This window comes from Macaca nemestrina, chromosome 7, assembly GCF_043159975.1.
Source record: "Macaca nemestrina isolate mMacNem1 chromosome 7, mMacNem.hap1, whole genome shotgun sequence".
NCBI classification, from domain to species: domain Eukaryota; kingdom Metazoa; phylum Chordata; class Mammalia; order Primates; family Cercopithecidae; genus Macaca; species Macaca nemestrina.
This window is the reverse complement of record NC_092131.1, coordinates 129,398,828-129,419,208: the sequence shown is the minus strand read 5'-3', so window position 1 is coordinate 129,419,208 and position 20,381 is coordinate 129,398,828. Positions and strand designations below refer to the sequence as shown.

At 44.0% G+C, this 20,381-nt stretch overlaps 1 protein-coding gene across 1 annotated transcript in view; it reads right to left on the bottom strand.

Annotated features, from left to right (window-relative positions):
* LOC105487378 (hexosaminidase subunit alpha) overlaps positions 1 to 6,275 on the bottom strand; it is a 36,138-nt gene extending 29,863 nt beyond the window's left edge. The window contains exon 1 of the mRNA XM_011750829.3: positions 5,977 to 6,275. Within this exon, the coding sequence (XP_011749131.1) occupies positions 5,977 to 6,229 (253 nt within the window). The 5' untranslated portion in view covers positions 6,230 to 6,275. The remainder of the gene's footprint in view (positions 1 to 5,976) is intronic.
* Positions 6,276 to 20,381: the final 14,106 nt, after the last annotated feature.

The following is a 20,381-nucleotide window of genomic DNA, read 5'->3' as shown; positions in this document are numbered from 1 at the left end:
AGAAGGAAATGGAAGGAAGGGCATCTCTGGGGCTCGGACTTTTAATTTTTATTGTTTTATTTTTAAAATCACCAAGTTCTTCCCACTATTATAGCCTCCTTCAAAGACTGAAAAAACATAACTATTTTCTTGTTATCCTTAGAAATGTCTGGAAGGTAGGCAGAGTTTAAAAAAAAAAAAGAAGGAAGTAGCAGCAACAGCTTGGAAATTAGGCAATTAGTCTGAAGGCACATAGTTAAGGGGTTAATAAACACTTTCTTGGCTGACTCCTCAATAAATCATGTTCCAGACCCTAATACACGTATACTGTGTTCAAACAGAATATCCAAGGCAGGGGAATACCTACAGCTCATGGAAATAAAACTCGAATTTTTTATAAACCAGGGCTAGGCTACCCACATACACCTTGATCAAGTTTAGCTTCTTGGACTCAGTACTATCCAGGGATACTGGAAAAGTATCATGCTTCAGGTAATAAATGGTGGCTCACACCTGTAATCTCAGCCTCTGGGAGGCCGAGGCAAGAGGATCGCTTGAAGCCAGCGGGGTTCAAGACCAGCCTGGGCGATATACTAAGAACCCCATCTCTACAAAATGTAAAAAATAAAAAAAATTAGCTGGGTGCAGTGGCACACGCCTGTAGTCCTAGCTACTCATGAGTGAGGCGGGAAGATTGCTTGAGTCCTGGAGTTCGAGGTTGCAGTAAGCCACGATCACGCCACTGCACTCCAGTCTGAATGACAGAGAAAGACCTGTTTCTTTAAAAAAAAGAAAAGAAAGAAAAGAAAAGAAAAAAACAGGGCTGTGAGAAGACTGCGGGCCGAGCTAATCTAGGCCCTGGGATTCAAAATCAAATACGACACTTATTTTGCCCTTCAACTAAAAACTGTGCTTCTGCCATCACCTTTTTTTCTAAAGAAAATTTATTCATCACTGTATTTCTCCTATGCATCCCTCTGTTCTCCACATACCCCCTTCACAAGAAAAGTAATTCTACTACAAAACCTTCTTCCCATGTTGTTTTCTTCCTCTTTGCTTTCAAAACAATAAACTTAGTGGCAACCATGCCTTTGGCAGGAATATGCCTTGTCTTTGCCGTGGGAAAGGTTAAAGTATACTTAGCCACTAGCCTAATTAAAGTGGAGAGAACTAATCAGCATTATTCTTTCTCCCCAGCCCAGCTGCCTGACCTTGTCTGTTTCCCTCCTACACGCAATCCCAATGCATCTCCCACTGTGTGCTGAGTTAAGAGTAGCACACGTTGGGATCACACAATAAGCAGCACAGTGTGATTATCCTTTGCCCAGAATCACACACTTACACTCCAAATTGGAAACCTGAAAGGAAAGGCAATCCTCAATGAAAAACTGCAAATCATATCTTTCTGATGATCTTCTCAGACCTGTAATCCCAACAGTTTGGGTGGCTGAAGCAGGCAGACTGGGTGAGCCCAGGGGTTTGAGATCAGCTGGGGCAACACAGTGGGACTCCATCTCTACAAAAATTAGCTGTGCACCTGGAGTCCAAGCTACTCAGGAGACTGAGATGGGAGAACAGCTTGAGCCTCAGAGGTCGAGGCTGCAGTGGGCTGTGTTTGTGCCACTGCACTCCAGCCTGGGTGACAAAACAAGACCCTGTCTCTAAAAGAAAAAAAGAAAAGAAAGAAAACAAAACCCAAACCCATAAAGCCTTCTTACAAATATTTACACAAAGTAGCTCTTTAACGTTAATATATTCTACAAATAATAACTACATATCTACAACGTTCCAGATATAGAAGAAAAGGCCAAAGAAGGTATTTTAGGAGAGCCAGATTATACTGAACTATGCCACTTATTAACCCAGTCACTTCTTTCATATCTGAAGATGAGCAAATCAAATATTGATAAAAGCTGTAGAAGGATACAGATTCTCATATAATCATCTTCCATTCCAGAATAAAAGGGCTGGAGAAGGGAAAGAGGATTATTCTGTTCAAGGACAATGGCATCCTCAGCAACTCATAGAGATGTGCAGGTGAACATCAGACCAGGATGGGAACCTTATAATATCTATGATATACTATGGCTTCTATCAATCAGTTTCAGGAAAAGCAAAGAAGAATGGCCAGTCACAGTGGCTCACACCTGTAATCCTGAAGTGGGCAGATCACATGAGGCCAGAAGTTCGAAAGCAGCCTGGCCAACGTGGTGAAACCCTGTCGCTACTAAAGCCCGTCTCTATTAAAAAATAAAAAATTAGCCAGGCATGGTGGTGGGCGCTTGTAATCCCAGCTACTTGGGAGGCTGAGGCAAGATAATCGCTTGAACCCAGGAGGTGGAGGTTGCAGTGAGTCAAAATCACGCCACTGCATTCCAGCCTGGGCAAGAGAGCAAGACTCCATCTCAAAAAAAAAAAAAAAAAAAAAAAAAGAAAAAAAAAAACGCAGTCAAATGTCAGAAACAGACTTAGCCACTTTACTTGGAAAAATCTGGGCTTTATCAGCTCCATCAATCACCATGCTCCACACCATGCTTATTAAGTGTCTGGAGCAACATTAGATGGGTGCCATTCCAAATTCCAAATGATCACATCTTTGCTTTGCAAACAGGATGTGGCTTAATAATCACACAGGGAACTAGATTCATTCAAGTATCTAGTTCCTAAAACAAGTCTATTTAACAGGTTCAACAACATGCAACACACACCCTCCAACTGGTAGAAACACCTTTCAATGACAAAGAAAGGTGGCAAATACTAAACACCCTCACAGAACATTTAGCAACTGGTGGGACTAACCCTTGAAGGTGAATTCAAAATAGAACTGAACCTCAATACCAGACTTGTTTTCCAGAAAAGGGAGTATGAATTCTTAGTTTCAGGTTTAGATCAAAACCAGAAGTTGCATTGCTTAATGAAAAACACTGGGTCGGCCAGGGGGGCTCATTCCACCCTGTAATCCCAGGACTTTGGTAGGCCAAGGCAAGGGGATCACTTGAGCTCAGGAATTGGGAGACCAGCTTGGGCAACATGGTGAAACCCCGTCTACAAAAAATACAAAAATTAGCCAGGTGTGGTGGCATGCTCCTGTGGTCCCAGCTACTCAAGGGGCTGAGGTGGGAGGATCGCTTGAGACCGGGAGGCAGAGGTTGCACTGAGCCAAGACTGTGTCACTGCACTCTAGCCTGGGTGACTAAGCAAGACTGTCTCAAAAAAAAAACAAAAACAAACAAACAAAACCCACTGGCCCAGAACCTACAATTAAGCTGTTTGGAGGAAGAGGACGGAAATCTGTTAGTTAAGATTTAACCTGCATATGTTGCCTTCTTTACTAAAATCAGACTCATAAAGGAAAGTATTCTGGCTTCAGCCTTGTTGGTACTGCTTTCCCTCTATTTGCTTCCCATGCTATTGCTTCATCCTTGTTTCTGCAGAACTAGGATTTTAGCTTAAAGTCACCTAAAAGCCTCCACAGGAAACTATGTTCCAAAGGGAAGACTCCATGGGAAGAACAATAGAGAAAGAAGTTACTTTTAAGTCTTTAGTAATGTTCACCCAACCCAGTCTTCATTTTCTCTCAAAGGACAAGAACCCTCAACTAATAAAGCAAATGAACTTACAGGAAGGTAATATATGGAAATAAACATCTTATTGAATTTATCTGGCTCTAAATCTCTTTCGTTAGGGAATTTATAGTATTTCATTGTCTCACAATCTCTCCATTTCTATCTACTTGATTAAACTATGGTACTATAGCAATGGAGGTGAAGGCCTAATTTAGAAGTATAGGAATTAGGCAAGGCGCGGTGGCTCATGCCCATAATCCCAGCACTTTGGGAGGCCAAGGCGGATGGATCACTTGAGGCCAGGAGTTCGAGACCAGCCTGGCCAACACGGTGAAACCCCATCTCTACTAAAAATATAAAAATTAGCTGGGCATGGTGGCAAACACCTGTAGTCCCAGCTACGCGGGAGGCTGGCGCAGGAGAATCGCTTGAACCCAGGAGGCGGAGGTTGCAGTGAGCTGAGATCATATCACTGCACTCAGCCTCAGTGTATGCTGAGTGATAAAGCAAGACTCCATCTCAAAAAAAAAAAAAAAAAAAAAAAGGCCAGGCGCGGTGGCTCAAGCCTGTAATCCCAGCACTTTGGGAGGCTGAGACGGGCGGATCACGAGGTCAGGAGATCGAGACCATCCTGGCTAACATGGTGAAACTCCGTCTCTACTAAAAAAATACAAAAAACTAGCCGGGCGAGATCTGGCCACTGCACTCCAGCCTGGGCAACAGAGCGAGACTCCGTCTCAAAAAAAAAAAAAAGGAAAGGAATTATTCTCATGTATACAGTATTAGTAAACAACCTACAAAGCTTTTGAGCATCTTATAATTCACTGTGTACCACTGTTTCATATTTTCATGTTTCCGCAATTGAACTATAGAGTCTAGGGCTAGGTCTTAAGACTTTTCTCGTAACCTTCAGAGTGCCCAGCACTGGGATTGACACATAGCAGTTAGAAGGATCTTTTTTTAACCCCATAAACCAGGCTCAAACTCTTCTATAACCCAAATCAACATATTCTGAGTGCCAATCTTGTGTAAGGCTCTCTATTATTTGTCATGCAGGATTCAGAGGAAAATGTGATCTACCACACTCAAGAGCAGGCCTCTTATCCTCTCCAGCTTAATGCATTTTACCAGTTAAGGACTACTCTGATGCTGAGATTGTACTTCTTTCCCTAAATCAAATGTCATGTGTTTAATTAAATGCTTTTAATTCTAGATATCAAATGATAACTTTTGTGAAGTAATTTAAACACACTTGAAACATCATATAAAATATTACTATATGACTCAACTGTAAATGTGGCTCCCACCCCCATAACATCTATACAATATAACCAAAGAGCTAGATTCCAGGAGATTATCAAGAAACTTCTAAATTTTGAACCCATGCAGCAGAATTGTATTCCTTTACATTGTTGACTCGACTTATACATGTGCTGTGGAATAATTATCCTCAAATGCAATTTTCAGTACTGATTACATAGCTGCCTAAAAGAAAACTGTTAGCCCCTTCCATTTTATATCAAACCAATGACTAAAGTGCTCTTGACCTCTTTAACCCCACATTTTCCCCACCCTCATCCCTCCTCAATCCCCAGAACCCACTCATCACATCCACTAGACTTGAAATTTGAGCTCAATCATAACTCTTTGTGTCTCTGCTCAATCCCTTCTTCCTGCCTGGAATACCCTCTTTTCAGTCCCGGCTAATTACATGCACCACCCCATTCCAAGTAGCCGCTGGAAACTCACTTCCTTATGTTCTATGACTTCTTTCACAGTTTATACTTGTTTTGTTTTGGGGGGGGTTGTTTTTTTGAGACGGAGTCTCGCTCTGCTGCCCAGGCTGGAGTGCAGTGGTGCGATCTCGGCTCATGACAACCTCCACCTCCTGGGTTCAAGCGATTCTCCCGCCTTAGCACCCTGAGTAGCTGGGACTACAGGCGCGCACCACCACGCCCGGCTAATTTTTTGTATTTTTGGTAGAGACGTGGTTTCACGGTGTTGGTCAGGCTGGTCTCGAACTCCTGACCTCGTGATCCGCCCACCAAACATTCTATGTGCCAGACACTTGTATGTAACCTTGCATAGTTCTTGTATTATGTCTCCCCAATTTTGAGTGTTTTCTCTGGTCTCCTCTACCCAGCCCTTGGCCACAGCCTCACTAGGACCCTGGACAGCTTGAACACGGTCAGAAGCATCACCTAAGATTTTTGCTGGCACAGTATTTTCCATAAATTAATCTCCTGATTGAACCGTAGTCCTATAGTAGTTATCTTTGGATGTAAACCTAATACAGCTCGAGGAGGAAGTGGAGTGCTTGTGATCAGAGGGCTGGGCAAAAGCCCAGAGGGCGTCTCTGTAGCCCTGGGGGAGCTGTCCCCAGGCAGGCTCTCTCAGGGCCCGGGAACAGGGCGGGACAAGTTCGACTGACCTGTGCGGTAAGGACGGGGCCAAGACCCGGACCCGAAAAGCAGGTCACGATAGCGCTGGAAGGCCTCGTCGAGGACCGAGCAGCCAGGCTGCGCGGCGGAGCTGATATCGTACTGGAATTGAAAGTTGTTCGGATAAAGGACGTAGCGCTGGTCGGAGGTTTGGATGTTCTGAGGCCAGGGCCAGAGGGCGGTCGCCCGTCCTGCGAACGCTGCCGCCAGCAGCAGCGAAAACCAAAGCCTGGAGCTTGCCATGGCCCGCCGGTCTCCCCTCTCGGAGAGGCCTGGCCACGTGAGACCCTGGTCAGGTGAGCGGCGCCCGCGTGACTATCGGCGAATCACGTGACCAGAGGCCGCTCTGCGCCTGCGACCCCGGGAGGACCCACTCCCTGCCCTTTCACTTCCGGCCTGGACGTGAGGCTCCTGCTGCGTGCAGCGGATAGTGCCGGGCGTCAGCAACTGCTCGGCTCCCCAGGCGCCTGTCGGGCCCAGTAGAACCGTAAATAACCGGCCACCCCTGCGGCCGTGCGGTCTCTGATGGAACTAGACAGCTCACCCGACTCGAGAAGCACGGGGTGGGGAGGCGAGGACGCAGGGCGAGCTGGAAAAGAAAGTTTCCCAGATGGCTCCAGGGTGAATCTTGAATGTTGTGATGGAGCTCGCCAGGCCTACTGGGAGGTAAAGGACTTCCCAGGCTGAAGTAAGTTCAGCAGCAGAAAAACGGAGGATTAAAACCACAAGTCGTTGTGATGTGAAATTTCGTGGGGCAAGAATGGGCCGGAAGTGGGTAGTCTGCACGGCTCTGCTAGAGAGGGGATCACAAGATCACAAAAGTGTGATCTACTTATGACTGGAAAAAATGTGTACTTTCAGAGCCAGCTCGAGGCATTCCATTGCCTCCGATATGAGCTCTTCCCTTCAAGATTGACTATAAATCTCTTAGTTAGCAACTCACATCCCCTTTCCCCAGACAAAACCCCACATACCCCGGTGTGTATTTACTGAAAGCGGTAAGATATTGCTGGGCCTTTGGGTGCAAGATGGAGAGTGCTCAGAGATAAGGACAGGGGCCTGGTCTTGCAGGGCCTTACATAGGAAGTCGAGGAATTTATTCTCTGAGCAATTGAAAATCATCCCGAAAGATCTGCATTTTAGAAATACCATGTTGAATAGTTGCATAAAAAACCAGTTAGGAGGCCCCTTTTTATTGGAGGTAGAGAATAAGGAGAGACTGAACTACAGAAGTAGGGAAGGAAAAGCGCTGTAGATCCAAGAAATAGTGGGTATCCAGAAGAGAGGCTTGAGAAGTGATCAAGGAGAATTCCACAGTTATCAGAGACCCTGTCTTCCTTGTTCACCACTATGTTACCAGAACATAATACAAATAATGCTATTGTTATTGGGTGGCATTATTTAGTTAGTAGGTACTTTTTAAAATTTTTAAATTTAATATTAGTATTAAAATACATGTAAAGATCAGGAAAATGAACTTTTAAAATTAAGGGCTTTCACTGGGCATGATAACACATCCCTGTAGTCCCAGCTACTCCCAGCTATTCAGGAGGCTAAGGCGGGAGGATCACTTGAACCAAGGAGTTCAAGTTTAGCCTGGGCAATATAGTGAAACCCTTTCTCAAAAACCAAGGGCTACTGAAATTGAAATCATGATAATTTATATTCAGCTCGTAGGTACCTAATTGCTAGTTATACATACATGGCTTTGATGGGAAATTAAACATTCTGACAATACAGAAATTCATCAAGCAATTTGTCTTTGATGGTTGATTATTCAAGAACAGAGCTTGTAGCAAAAAAAGCAGAAATTAGATCCCACAGTCATCAGGTTCAGATTCTAAGGCATGCATTCTTACACTAATTTCTTCTTTGCTCAAATCTTAATTTTCATCAGCATTAGTAAGTGTCTGGGTACTCTGCCAGTCAGGAGAGATGTTACCAAAGGTACAAAGGAAAAGGATTTGAAAAGTATTGTCAGAAGAGCCAAGTTCATAATCAGACCCACAGGATCAATAATTTGGGGGAGTGTTTAGAGCAGTTTCGAGGATGACAGCAGTAGATCGAAGTAGAATTTCAGGACTGAGCATATGCCAAGGCACCCTTTTATGTGATATTCAACCTGTACCAGAAGGGAGGAGTCATTTAAAAGAGTTACGCAAGATGAAAGAGCTAGATCCAAATAAAGACATTATAAAAATTACTAATGGGGCTGAGCATGGTGGATTACAGGGATTCAGTTATTTAGTTATTACTGAAAGAGCTCTTTTAGACTTAACCAAATTTTTAAATCAAATATTCTTATGCATACATAAAAGTAAGTTACACAAGATAAATTTGTTGATCTTCCAAAATATCCCCCCTTACTATACACTAGAGTGGGGTTTTGGCATAATGGCAGACAGATAGATGGAATGGAATAGAGGGTCCAGGAAAAGAGCCATTTGATTATTACTCGATCTCAACAAAGATACCAATTTAATTTAGTGGGGAAAGCAAGTTATTTTCAATAAAAGGTGATAAAATAGATACCCCTATGTGGGGAAAATGAACTATGATCCCCTACCTCACAGCATACACAAACTTAATTAAAAATGGATCACAGGCTGGGGATGGTGGCTCACACCTGCAATTCCAGCACTGTGGGAGGCCAAGATGGGAGGATCACTTGAGCCCAGGAGTTCAAGACCAGCATGGATAATACAAGGAAACCTCACTTTTCTCTTTTTTTTTTTTTTGAGATGGGGGTGGTTAATGGGTACAAAAAAAGTAGACTGAATAAGACATACTATTTGAGAGCACAACAGGGTGACTATAGTCAATAATAGTTGTATATTTTAAAAGAACTTAAAAGAGTGTAACTGGATTGTTTACAACTCAAAGGATAAACGATTGAGAGTATGGATAACCCCATTCTCCATGATGTGCTTATTTCACATTGGACGCCTATATCAAAACATCTCATGTACCCCATAAATATATGCACCTACTATGTACCACAGAAACTTAAAATTAAAATTAGACTGGGCATGGTAGCTCATGCCTATAATCCCAGCACTTTGGGAGGCTGAGGCGGGTGAATCACTTGAGGTCAGAAGTTTGAGACCAGCCTGGCCAACACGGTCAAACTCCATCTCTACTAAAAATACAAAAATTAGCATGGTGGCAGGCACCTGTAATCCCAGCTACTTGGGAGGCTGAGGCAGGAGGGTCACTTGAACCCGGGAGGTGGAGGTTGCAGTGAGCCAAGATCACGCTACTGCACTCCAGCCTGGGTGGAGGTTCTATCTCAAAAAAAAATTAAATTTAAATTTAACAAATGAATAAACAGTTTTTAACAATATGAACTATTAGTATATATACAACATTGCCATCAATTTTGACAGTAAATGAATATCGAAAATAATAAAGTATATAATATTTGATTGTTTATTTTTTCTTTATTAAAGGCAGCTTGTTAAATGAATAAAAACATGATTTAATTTTCATATCTATATCTTCTAATAAAATTAATTTACATATCAGAAAAATAATTCACTGTCAGACAATGTGCCCAGGTTTTTGGCTTATAAATTAGGGGATCAGAAAGCAGGAAATAAATAATTTGCCTCAGTAAGTCTTTTACAATGGAGGTGAACTTTGAATTGACTCCCAAAGCATGAGTTAGCCAGGCAGGGAAGGGGGGAGCATAGGCAAAGCACAGAGGTGTGAAAGAGGATGACATATTGAACAAAGGGTTTATGGGGCTAGCGAAAGAAAATGTGCCACGATTACCTCACTTCCTGGTCCTCTACCATACTCTCTTCTTTCTGCAATGCCTTTCCCACTTCCCAATCCCTCTGCCTACTTCAAGGTCTAAACTTATATTTTACCATCCTGGAAATCTCTGACTTCTCAAATCTGGGTAAGATCCCCCTCCGTGATCCCATAACTCTCTGAGTTAATCTCATGTATCTCAAAGTACAGTTGACCCTTGAACAACATGGGTTTGAACTGCCCTGGTCCATCTATACACAGATACTATGTAGCCAAAGGCAGATGGAAAACACAGTGTTCTTGGGATGCAAACCCCATAGGTATGGAGGACCATCTGCAGGACTTGAGTATGTGCAGAGTATATGCGGATTTTGGTATTCTTGGAAGGTTGGGGGCATGGGGGAGGCGGGTCCTGGAACCAATCCCTTGAGTATATTGGGGTATGGCTCTATTGTTATTGTTTGTCCATTTGTCTGTCTGTTCCACTACAGTAAAAGCTCCTGCAATCTCAAACTCCTGGGCTCAAGGGTCCTCCCATATCAGCCTCCCAAGTAGGTGGGACTACAGGCACATGCTACCATGCCAAGCTAATTTTTAAAGTTTTTGTAGAGATGGGTCTCCCTATGTTGCCCAGGCTGGTCTCAAACTCCTGGGCTCAAGCTATCCTCCTGCCTCAGGCTTCCAAAGTGCTGCGATTATAGGTGCGCCACTGGCCCAGCCATCCTGACACTTTTTAAACCCATTCCATTTCACATGCTTCTGCCTCTGCTTTACCCTGTTGCCTCCAAGCTCTTCCCGTCCTATCTCTAATTTTACAAAACTCGATGCAATTTATCAGTACTGAACATATACAATTTTATGTAGGGTTTCTAAAAATGTGTCCAGGGCCCAGTGTGGTGGCTTATGCCTGTAATCCCAGCACTTTGGGAGGCCGAGGCAGGGGGATTACTTGAGCCCAGGAGTTCGAGACCAACCTGGGCAACACAGGAAGACCCCATCTCTACCTCTACCCAAAAGAAAATGTTGTGTCCAGTTTCTTTTTTAGCCCAATCCCCTCCTGTCTTCTAGTCTTATAATTATCCCAGTTATTCAGGTTTACTCACTAAGTCTTAGCTGACTTTCCTAAAACTAGACATACACCCCTTGCAATAACTGACTTTGTCCTATATCCATCCAATCCGAGGCTATAAATAGACATTTCTTTTTTTTTCTTGTTTGTAGAGACTTGCTGTACTTTTTAAAGATCTTGCTATATTGCCCAGACTGGTCTTGAACTCCTAGCCTCAAGCAATCCTCCCTCTTGGCCTCCCAAAGTGCTGGATGACAGTTGTGAGCCACCACACCCAGCCAGACTTTTATTTATGGCCTGAATTTTTTACAAAGGTTTTTTTTTGTGTGTCATAAAACTAGAAAAACTAGAGCCCCAGGGGAACTTTTGACGGATCTGAGCTAAAGGAGTGACAGTGGAAAGGAAGCTGTGGGACAAATGCAATAATATTTCAGACACGGAATAATGGAACTCAGCAGCTAACTGGGTGCTGTGGGAATGCGGACAAAGGAAAGGGGAGAGGAAAAGATGTGAGGGTGTACCAGCTTGGAAAGGAAAAGAGCATGACTTTAGTTATTCATTTAACGAGTATTTCTTTTTTCTTTCCTTTCTTTCTTTTTTTTTTTTTTTGAGACAGGATCTTTGTTGCCCTGACTGGAGTGTGCAGTGGCACCATCACAGCTCACTACATTTCCCCAGGGAATGATGATACACTGGCTCAGTACAAATGGAAGAGCAGATATTGGGAAAAGAGGATGAGCTCCGCGACATGCTGTTTTGAGGGATTTTTTTTTTTTTTTTTTTTTCGTGGAGATGGAGTCTTGCTCTGTCGCCCAAGCTGGAGTGCAGTGGCACAACCTTGGCTCACTGCAACCTCCACCTCTCAGGTTCAAGCGATTCTCCTGTCTCAGCCTCCCAAGTGGCCGGGATTACAGGTGCATGCCACCACGCCTGGCTAATTTTTGTATTTTTAGTAGAGGTGGGGTTTCACCACATTGGCCGAGCTGGTCTCGAACTCCTGATCTCAGGTGATCCACCTGCCTTGGCCTCCCAAGGTGCTGGGCTTGCAGGCGTGAGCCACTGCCCCCAACCTGTTTTGAGGGATTTTAACAGACAATTAGGGTGTCCAGCAGAGCTGAGACTGGTGGCTCACCAGAGAGCTTTAAGAGTCATCTGCCCAGAGATAACAATTGAAATCATGAAAATGCATGATACAGTCAAGGGAAAACGGGAAAAGGGAAAGATAGCTAAAAATTAGACGTAAAGACGAGAGAGGTTTGTCTCGTCTTTACTTGTGGAACCCAGACTATGGAATTACAATGGAGGGATTAACTCTGAGTGGGAGAATCAGAACAATCTTGATTTGCTAGTGGCTAGTAGAGTAGACTCAGATCAGAGGTGATGTTGATGAGGGGAAAGGCAAGAAAGGACCTTTTCAAGGTCTCCTCAATTCAGCCTCTACATCAGGGGTCCCCAGTCCCCAGGCCAGAGACTGGTACTGGTCTGTGGTCTGTTAGGAACTGAGCCTCACAGCAGGAGGTGATCAGAGGACCAGCGGGCATTACTGCTTGAGCTCCACCTCCTGTCAGATCAGAAGCAGCATTAGATTCTCATGGGAGGCCGGGCGCGGTGGCTCAAGCCTGTAATCCCAGCACTTTGGGAGGCCGAGACGGGCGGATCACGAGGTCAGGAGATCGAGACCATCCTGGCTAACACGGTGAAACCCCGTCTCTACTAAAAATACAAAAAATTAGCCGGGCGTGGTAGTGCGTGCCTGTAGTCCCAGCTACTCGGAGGCTGAGGCAGGAGAATAGCGTGAACCCAGGAGGCGGAGCTTGCAGTGAGCCAAGATGGTGCCACTGCACTCCAGCCTGGGCGACAAAGCGAGACTCCGTCTCGAAAAAAAAAAAAAAAAGATTCTCATGGGAGTAGGAATCCTATTGTGAACTCCACCTCCTGTCAGATCAGAAGCAGCATTAGATTCTCATGGGAGTAGGAATCCTATTGTGAACTGCGTATGTGAGGGATCTAGGTTGCACACTCCTTATGAGAATCTAATGCCTGATGATCTGAGGTGGAACGGTTTCATCCAGAAACCATCCCAACTCATTCTCCCCCTCTCCACCACCCCCCCACCCATTCCACAAAAAACTGTCTTCCACAAAACCAGTTTCTGGTACCAAGAAAGTTGGGGACTGCTGCTCTACACTACTGTCAGAGTTTTATTTGTCTAAATTGTATTTCTGACCAAGTCATCTTCCTTCTCCGGAACTTTTAATGGCTATGGAATGCTGTCAGGATTAAATCCACTGTTATGATCAGGGCCTTTTGCTTGCAAGGGATAGAGACTTATGTTATTTCAGAAAAACAAAAGTCTATGAAAGGGATATACAGAGCAAACCCATAAAAGCACAAAACCAAATTTCAAAAAGAGCCTGGCTACTCTCTCATCTCCCTCTCTTTCTCAGTGTTCTTCTACTCCTCTCAGAATGTCTGATCAGTTTTCCTCTTTGTTTGTCAGCTACTTCAGCTGCCTTATAACCTCTGTTTCCTCCTGACTGGAGTGTTGCACAAGACACATAATGGCCACCTCAGCCCTACTCCATCTAATGTTTGAGCTCTAGGACCCTCTCATTCTCCCGTCTATGCCAGTGGTGATCCTACTGTCCTCCAAAGCTCTATGCAAATCAAGATTGTTCTGATTCTCCCAGTCAGAGTTAACCCCTCCATTGTAATTCCATAGTCTGGGTTCCACAAGTACAGCTCTTACCACATCCAAACTCATGTTATGATTATTTATGCATGTTCAACACTCCCATGTATCTTGGAAGGCACATGCCATATCTTAGCTCTTTTGTTTTTGTTTTTTGAGATGAAGTCTTGCTCTGTCACCCAGGCTGGAGTGCAATGGCACCATATCGGCTTACTGCAACCTCCACCTCCTGAGTTCAAGCGATTCTCCTGCCTCAGCCTCCCGAGTAGCTCAGATTACAGGTGCCCGCTACTACACCAGGCTAATTTTTGTATTTTTAATAGAGACAGGATTTCACCATGTTAGTTAGGCTGGCCTCAAACTCCTGACCTCAGGTGATCCATCTGCCTAGGCCTCCCAAAGTGCTGGGATTATAGGCATGAGCCACTGCGCCTGGCCATATCTTAGCTCTTTTAACTGACTTTATCATATCACTGTAATGGTATAGACACACACATATATGTGTGTGTGTGTGTATATATATATGCAGTTTGTATGCTAATTATAAACTATTCCCATGAATTTACACATCAGATCTCTTAAAAGGCTGTTTTTTAATCTGTGTGATGATGGTGTTGATTAAAACGTATATAAAACTTCCAACTCCATGATTTTATTTTGTTAGAAAAAATTGACACACCTTCAGCAGTCACATTTTAAAAATAACATTTAAACTATTATTTTTCTATAGTGTACTAGACTGAGAGCCTTACAGATCTACAGATATAAAATGAAATAGCAACTGCCCTTCATTCTGTCTTCAATATATTTTTCCCCCAATGAAACTTTAGGGATATTTGTATCCATCTCTCCATTACAGGCCGGTAGAACAGGAAGAACAAAACTAACGACTTGTATGTAACTCCTAACACTTGAGGGTTTTAGACCTTTTACAAATAAGGGACAACAGGATTGGACCCATTTTAGGGACACAAAGTTCCACTCAAGATAGAAAGTGACTCAAGATATACCTTGGAAACCTTGCTAGTGCTAGGCCACACTGGGTGATGTCCTCAGCAATTTTTTTTTGAGGCAGATTCTTGCTCTTTTGCCCAGGTTGGAGTGCAGTGGGACAATCTTGGCTCACTGCGACCTCCACCTCCTGGACTCAAGCAATCCTGCCATCTCACCCTGCCGGTAGCTGGGACTATAGGTGTGTACCACCATGCCCAGCTAATTTTTGTATTTTTAACAGAGACAGTCTTTCACTATGTTGGTCAGGCTGGTCTCAGACTCCTGGCCTCAAGTGATCCCTCTTCCTCGGCCTCTCAAAGTGCTGGGATTACAGACATGAGTCACTGCAACTGGCTGTCCTCAGCGTCTTTGTGAAAATGCACTGAGTAGGCATCAGTTGGGCACAGTGCTGAGCAAGGCACTAACAATAACAATAAGGAATTACAAGATTTCTATCTGGTGTTATAAAGAAGGAAATGCTACTAAAAGAAGGAAAATATGTAGTATGTGTTTTCATCTGTATTAGCATAGACTGTGTCTCAGAGCAAATGTATGAAACCGGTGCCTCTGGAGAGGGATATTGGGTGGGTAAGGCATAGGATGGCAGGGAGATTCCCTGTATATCCTTTTGTGTGTTTTGTATTTTGTACCATGTAAATATGTTCCCCCTATAACATTTTTTAGTTTTTTAAAAAAGTCTGTGTCATTTCCTTTAATTCTTACAATAATGCCACGAGGAATGTATTGTTAATATCTCCTTTACCATGGGAGCTGTTTGATTAGGGCTCTTCCCACTTTAAGCTTATATCAAGGTTGGTTAAACTCATGAAAAAACATCAGAAGTCCTATCCAGGGTTAGACCAATAGTCCAGGGCCTCCGATATTGGGATTTTTAGATCAAAATTGGACAAATTTATAGGGATATGACAGCTATATGTGGTTTAAGGCCCGTTCAGTGGGGACTCCTTCTGCCTAGACTACATCTGCCTGCCCCAGGCATCCTGAGAGCTGCATCGGACTAGGATTATCTTGAGTCTAACCTGGCCCCTTAGGCCTCATTCCTAAAGAGTTGATGGTGATACATTTTATGGCACAGCTGCTCATGTTGACCAAATCCACAAAAATAATCCGAAATCCCCTGAAGGGAGGTGGGACAATGATGAAATGAGTGTATAAATCCTTTACAGAAAGCGATTCAGGTCTTATGTTATTCTGCACTGGAATTTCCCAGTGGGCTTTGCTCACTCCTTGCCTTCTTCCCATTCTCTTCCTGCTTGAGTCCTCTATATCTTATTTTCCTTCCTTGACTAATAGCCAGGCTATACCCTCCAGGAACCCCAGAGCACAGATCCCTGTGATATTTCTGTCCTGTGGCCGTCCACTAACATTTGGCTTCATAAAATGTTAGTGACATATTACTGTGATACAGGTTTCCAAAACACACAATTCGCTGATGCTAGGAGTGGACTCTTCGGTGGTAAGAGCACAGTCTAAATGTCTTACCTCTGTTTGGAGTGCCCTTTGGATCTTTCTCTTAGATTCCTTTTTTTTTTTTGGAGTTGGAGTCTTACTCTGTTGTCCAGGCTAGAGTGCATGATCTTGAGTCATTGCAGCCTCCGCATCCTGGGTTCAAGTGATTCCTGTGCCTCAACCTCCCGAGTAGCTGGAATTACAGGCACATGCCACCAAGCCTGGCTAGTTTTTGTATTTTTAGTAGAGATGGGGTTTCGCCATGTTGGCCAGACTGGTCTCAAACTCCCAACCTCAGGTGAGGAAACTGAGAACTAGCGAGGTGAAGTGCTGTTCCTCAAGAGTAAGGATAGAATCCTATTCATTGTGATGCTTCCAGCACCTAGCACAGTGCCAGGTGCCTAGTGGGTGCTCAATAAATATTTGTCAAATGTAAAAATTCATTGCTTATTGTACATAGTATACTGCTTTGCATGCCAATACATTTTTAAATTGAAATTATTTGACCAAGGTCGAATGCAGCCAAAGGGTGGCAAGGCTGGAAACAGACCACAGATGTGTGGCCATCCTGAAAAGGGCTCTCATTATCACACTGGAACTGTGCCTGTGCCTCTGGAAATGCCTACAATCATCTAGCCCCCTTCAGTTTGGGTTTTTTTTTTTTTTTTTTTTGGTGGAGTCTTGCTCTGTCGCCCAGGCTGGAGTGCAGTGGCGTGATCTTGGCTCACTGCAATGCCATGTTGCCCAGGCTGCAGTGCAGTGGCACAATCACAGCTCACTGCAGCCTCAACCTCCTGGGCTCAAGTGATCCTCCCATCTAGGCCTCCCAAATAACTGGGACCAAAGGTGCACACCACCACACCCAGCTAATTTTTTTTTTTTTAAATTTTTAGTAGAGATGAGGTCTCACTATGTTGCCCAGGCTGGCCCCCTTGACGTTGAATGCAGTTTAATAATGGAGATTTCTGTGCCTACATCCTTTTCTTAGCCCACTGCCTTATCCTAGAAAGGAATGATAATTGGATTTGAATGTGCATGGCCAACTTTCAATTAACCCTAGAACTAGAAAGAGGCAATGATGCGAATAATCCAAGAGTCACTGTGTTTGGCCAGTGCTATTCCTACCTGATAGTGGCTGACTGACTTATTTTCCTAAAGAAAGTTTGCTTAGGAGAGTATTAAAAATCCATTAACCTTCCTTGAGTTTACATTAGCCAGACAGTGGCAGGAGGCCAGGGGAAGGACAAAGCATTGTTCAGAGCCAATAAGTGAACATACAAGTAACTATGAAGTAATTATACCTCTAACAATGAAGACAAAGGTCAAAGAAATAGTGATTCTTCCCATTATGATAAACGATGTTATGTAATATAAGAATGTTCCAAAAATGAAAAAGATTCTTTGCATTCTAGGTGCAAAAGGTTAAATACTTGATGTTCTTGTCAGAGATCTTTTAGTTGCAAGGAAGAGAACTCCAACTAGCTCAAGAGTGAGGAGTTTATCATCTTTACAAGCATCTAGAAGTAAACTAAGTATAGCCATGGTCAAATGGGCGAGAATGCCTTATTAGGAACCAAAGCTACCCCTTGGTCTCTCAGGACCCACCCTTCTCTCATCCCTTTTCCTGCATCTGCTTCATTCTCCTGTTATTTCCAATTCATTCTCTTAGTGTTCCAGTGTTCCAAAAGAGAAAATGTGATTGGCCCAGCTAGGAAGAGATGTCATTCTTGAGCCAAACATTAAAGATGCATACTATAGTCTGGGTGTGGTGGCTCACGCCTATAATCCCAGCACTTTGGGAGGCCGAGGCGGGTGGATCACTTGAGGTCAGGAGTTTGAAACCGGCTTGGCCAACATGGTGAAACCCCATCTGTACTAAAAAAAAATACGAAAATTAACCAGATATGGTAGTGTGTGCCTGTAGCCCCTGTAGCTACTCAGGAGGCTGAGGCAGGAGAATTGCTTGAACCAGAAAGGCAGAGGTTGCAGTGAGCCCAGATCACACCACTGCATTCCAACCTGGGCAACAGAGCAAGGCTCTGTCTCAAAAAAAAAAAAAAAAAAAAGAGGTAAAGACACATACTACAGATAAGGATGGTAGTTTCATCTAAGCCACAGATGATCAAAGCTCTGTCTTTGAGCAGGTGCTAGGGAGGGGAACAGATTCACTTAGAAAAGGATATGGGAGAGGCAATGACTGTCATTTCTTTATTGTAAAAGCAACACACACTTATTTTGAAAAATTTAAACATCAAATATTGTGTGTAGAAAGTATGACTCTCAGTTCACCAACTCAACTATATAGAAATTATAAGTGTTTTCTACAACAAATTAATTTCTAACTTCATGACCCAATTCCCCAATCTGCTGGGCTCCAGGGAAATGTCACCACAGTCTTTCCTGATGTTTATGCCTTTCCCGGGGCTTATTTCACACTCTTGAGCCCTATATGGTGCCAAGAGGCCATATAGAAGCCTGAGAGATAAAGACTACCATAACTTTAGCATATATTTCTTTCTTTTTTTTTTTTTTTTTGAGACAGAGTGTCGCTCTGTCACCCAGGCTGGAGTGCAGTGGCGCGATCTCCATTCACTGCAAGCTCCACCTCCTGGGTTCACGCCATTCTTCTGCCTCAGCCTCCCGTGTAGCTGGGACTACAGGCGCCCGCCACCGTGCCCAGCTAATTTTTGTCTTTTTAGTAGAGACAGGTTTCACCGTGTTAGCCAGGATGGTCTCGATCTTCTGACCTCGTGATCCGCCCATCTTGGCCTCCCAAAGTGCTGGGATTACAGGCGTGAGCCACCGCGCCGGCCTTTAGCACATATTTCTGTTTATGTATGTATGATATAGTATGTATGGTTCTTTCTTTCCTTCTTTTTTCTTTTCTTTTGAGATGGAGTCTCACTCTGTCTACTAGGCCCCCATGCAGTGGCGCAATCTTGGCTCACTGCAACCTCCGCCTCCTGGATTCAAGCCTCAGCCTCCCGAATAGCTGGGATTACAGGCACCTGCCACCACGCCTGGTTAATTTTTGTATTTTTAGTAGAGATGGGGGTTTCACCATGTTGGACAAGCTGGTCTTGAACTCCTGACCTTGTGATCCACCCACCTTGGCCTCCTGAAGCGGTAGGATTACAGGCGTGAGCCACCACGCCTGGCTGGTTATTTCTATATATGACCATCATTTTCTTTTCTTTCTTCTTTTCTTTCTTTTTATTTGAGACAGGGTCTTGCTCTGTCGCCCAGGCTGGAGTGCAGTGGCGCAATCACTGCTCACTGCAGCCTCGACATCCCAGGCTCAAGTGATCCTCCCACCTCAGCCTCCCAAGTAGCTGAGACTGTACCTGGCTAATTTTTGTATTTTTAGCAGAGACAGGATTTCGCTATGTTGCACAGGCTGGTCTTGAATTTCTGTGTTCAAGAGATCTGCTTGCCTTGGCCCCACAAAGTGTTGGGCTTATAGACATGAGCCATGGCGCCCAGCCTATTTTCTCTCTCTCTTTGTGTGTATGTGTGTGTGTGTGTTTTGAGACAGAGTTTCCCTCTTGTTGCCCAGGCTGGAGTGCAATGGCGCAATCTTGGCTCACTGCAAACTCCGCCTCCCAGGTTCAAGTGATTCTCCTGCTTCAGCCTCCTGAGTAGCTGGAATTACAGGCATGCACCACCATGTCCAGCTAATTTTGTATTTTTAGTAGAGAGAGGGTTTCTCCATGTTGGTCAGGCTGGTCTCAAACTCCCGACCTTAGGTGATCGGCCCACCTCGGCCTCCCAAATTGCTGGGATTACAAACATGAGCCACCGCGCCCAGCCCAGCCCGACTATTTTCTATATACACACATTTATAATCCTTCAAAACAAAAAAATCAGGGCATGATGTAACCACTATTTTATAAATTTTTCAATTGATAATATATTAGGGGCATCTTTTCATGTGCACCTATAAAGAGCTAATAGTCTATTTTTATTCCATTTTTATTATTTATCTCTTTGAGACAGGATCTCACTCTGTCACCCAGGCTGGAGTGTAGTGGCATAAACAAGGCTTACTGAATCCTCAACCTCCCTGGCCCAAGCAATCTTCCCACCTCAGTCCCCTGAGTAGCTAGGACCTCAGACATGCGCCACCACACCTGACTAATTTTTGTGTTTTTTTGTAGAGATGGGGTTTCACCATGTTGCCCAGGCTGGTCTCAAATGCCTGACCTCAAGTGATCCACCCGCCTCGGCCTCCCAAAGTGTTGGATTACAGGCGTGAGCCACCATGCCAGGCCAGTGCAATATGACATATTTTGTAAAGAGAGAAACAGAATGATCATCATTTGGAGATGATAGGATGTTTACCTAGAAAATCTAAGAGAAATTGGCCAACAGAATGATTAGAATTTAAATAATTCAGTCAGCCGGGCGCGGTGGCT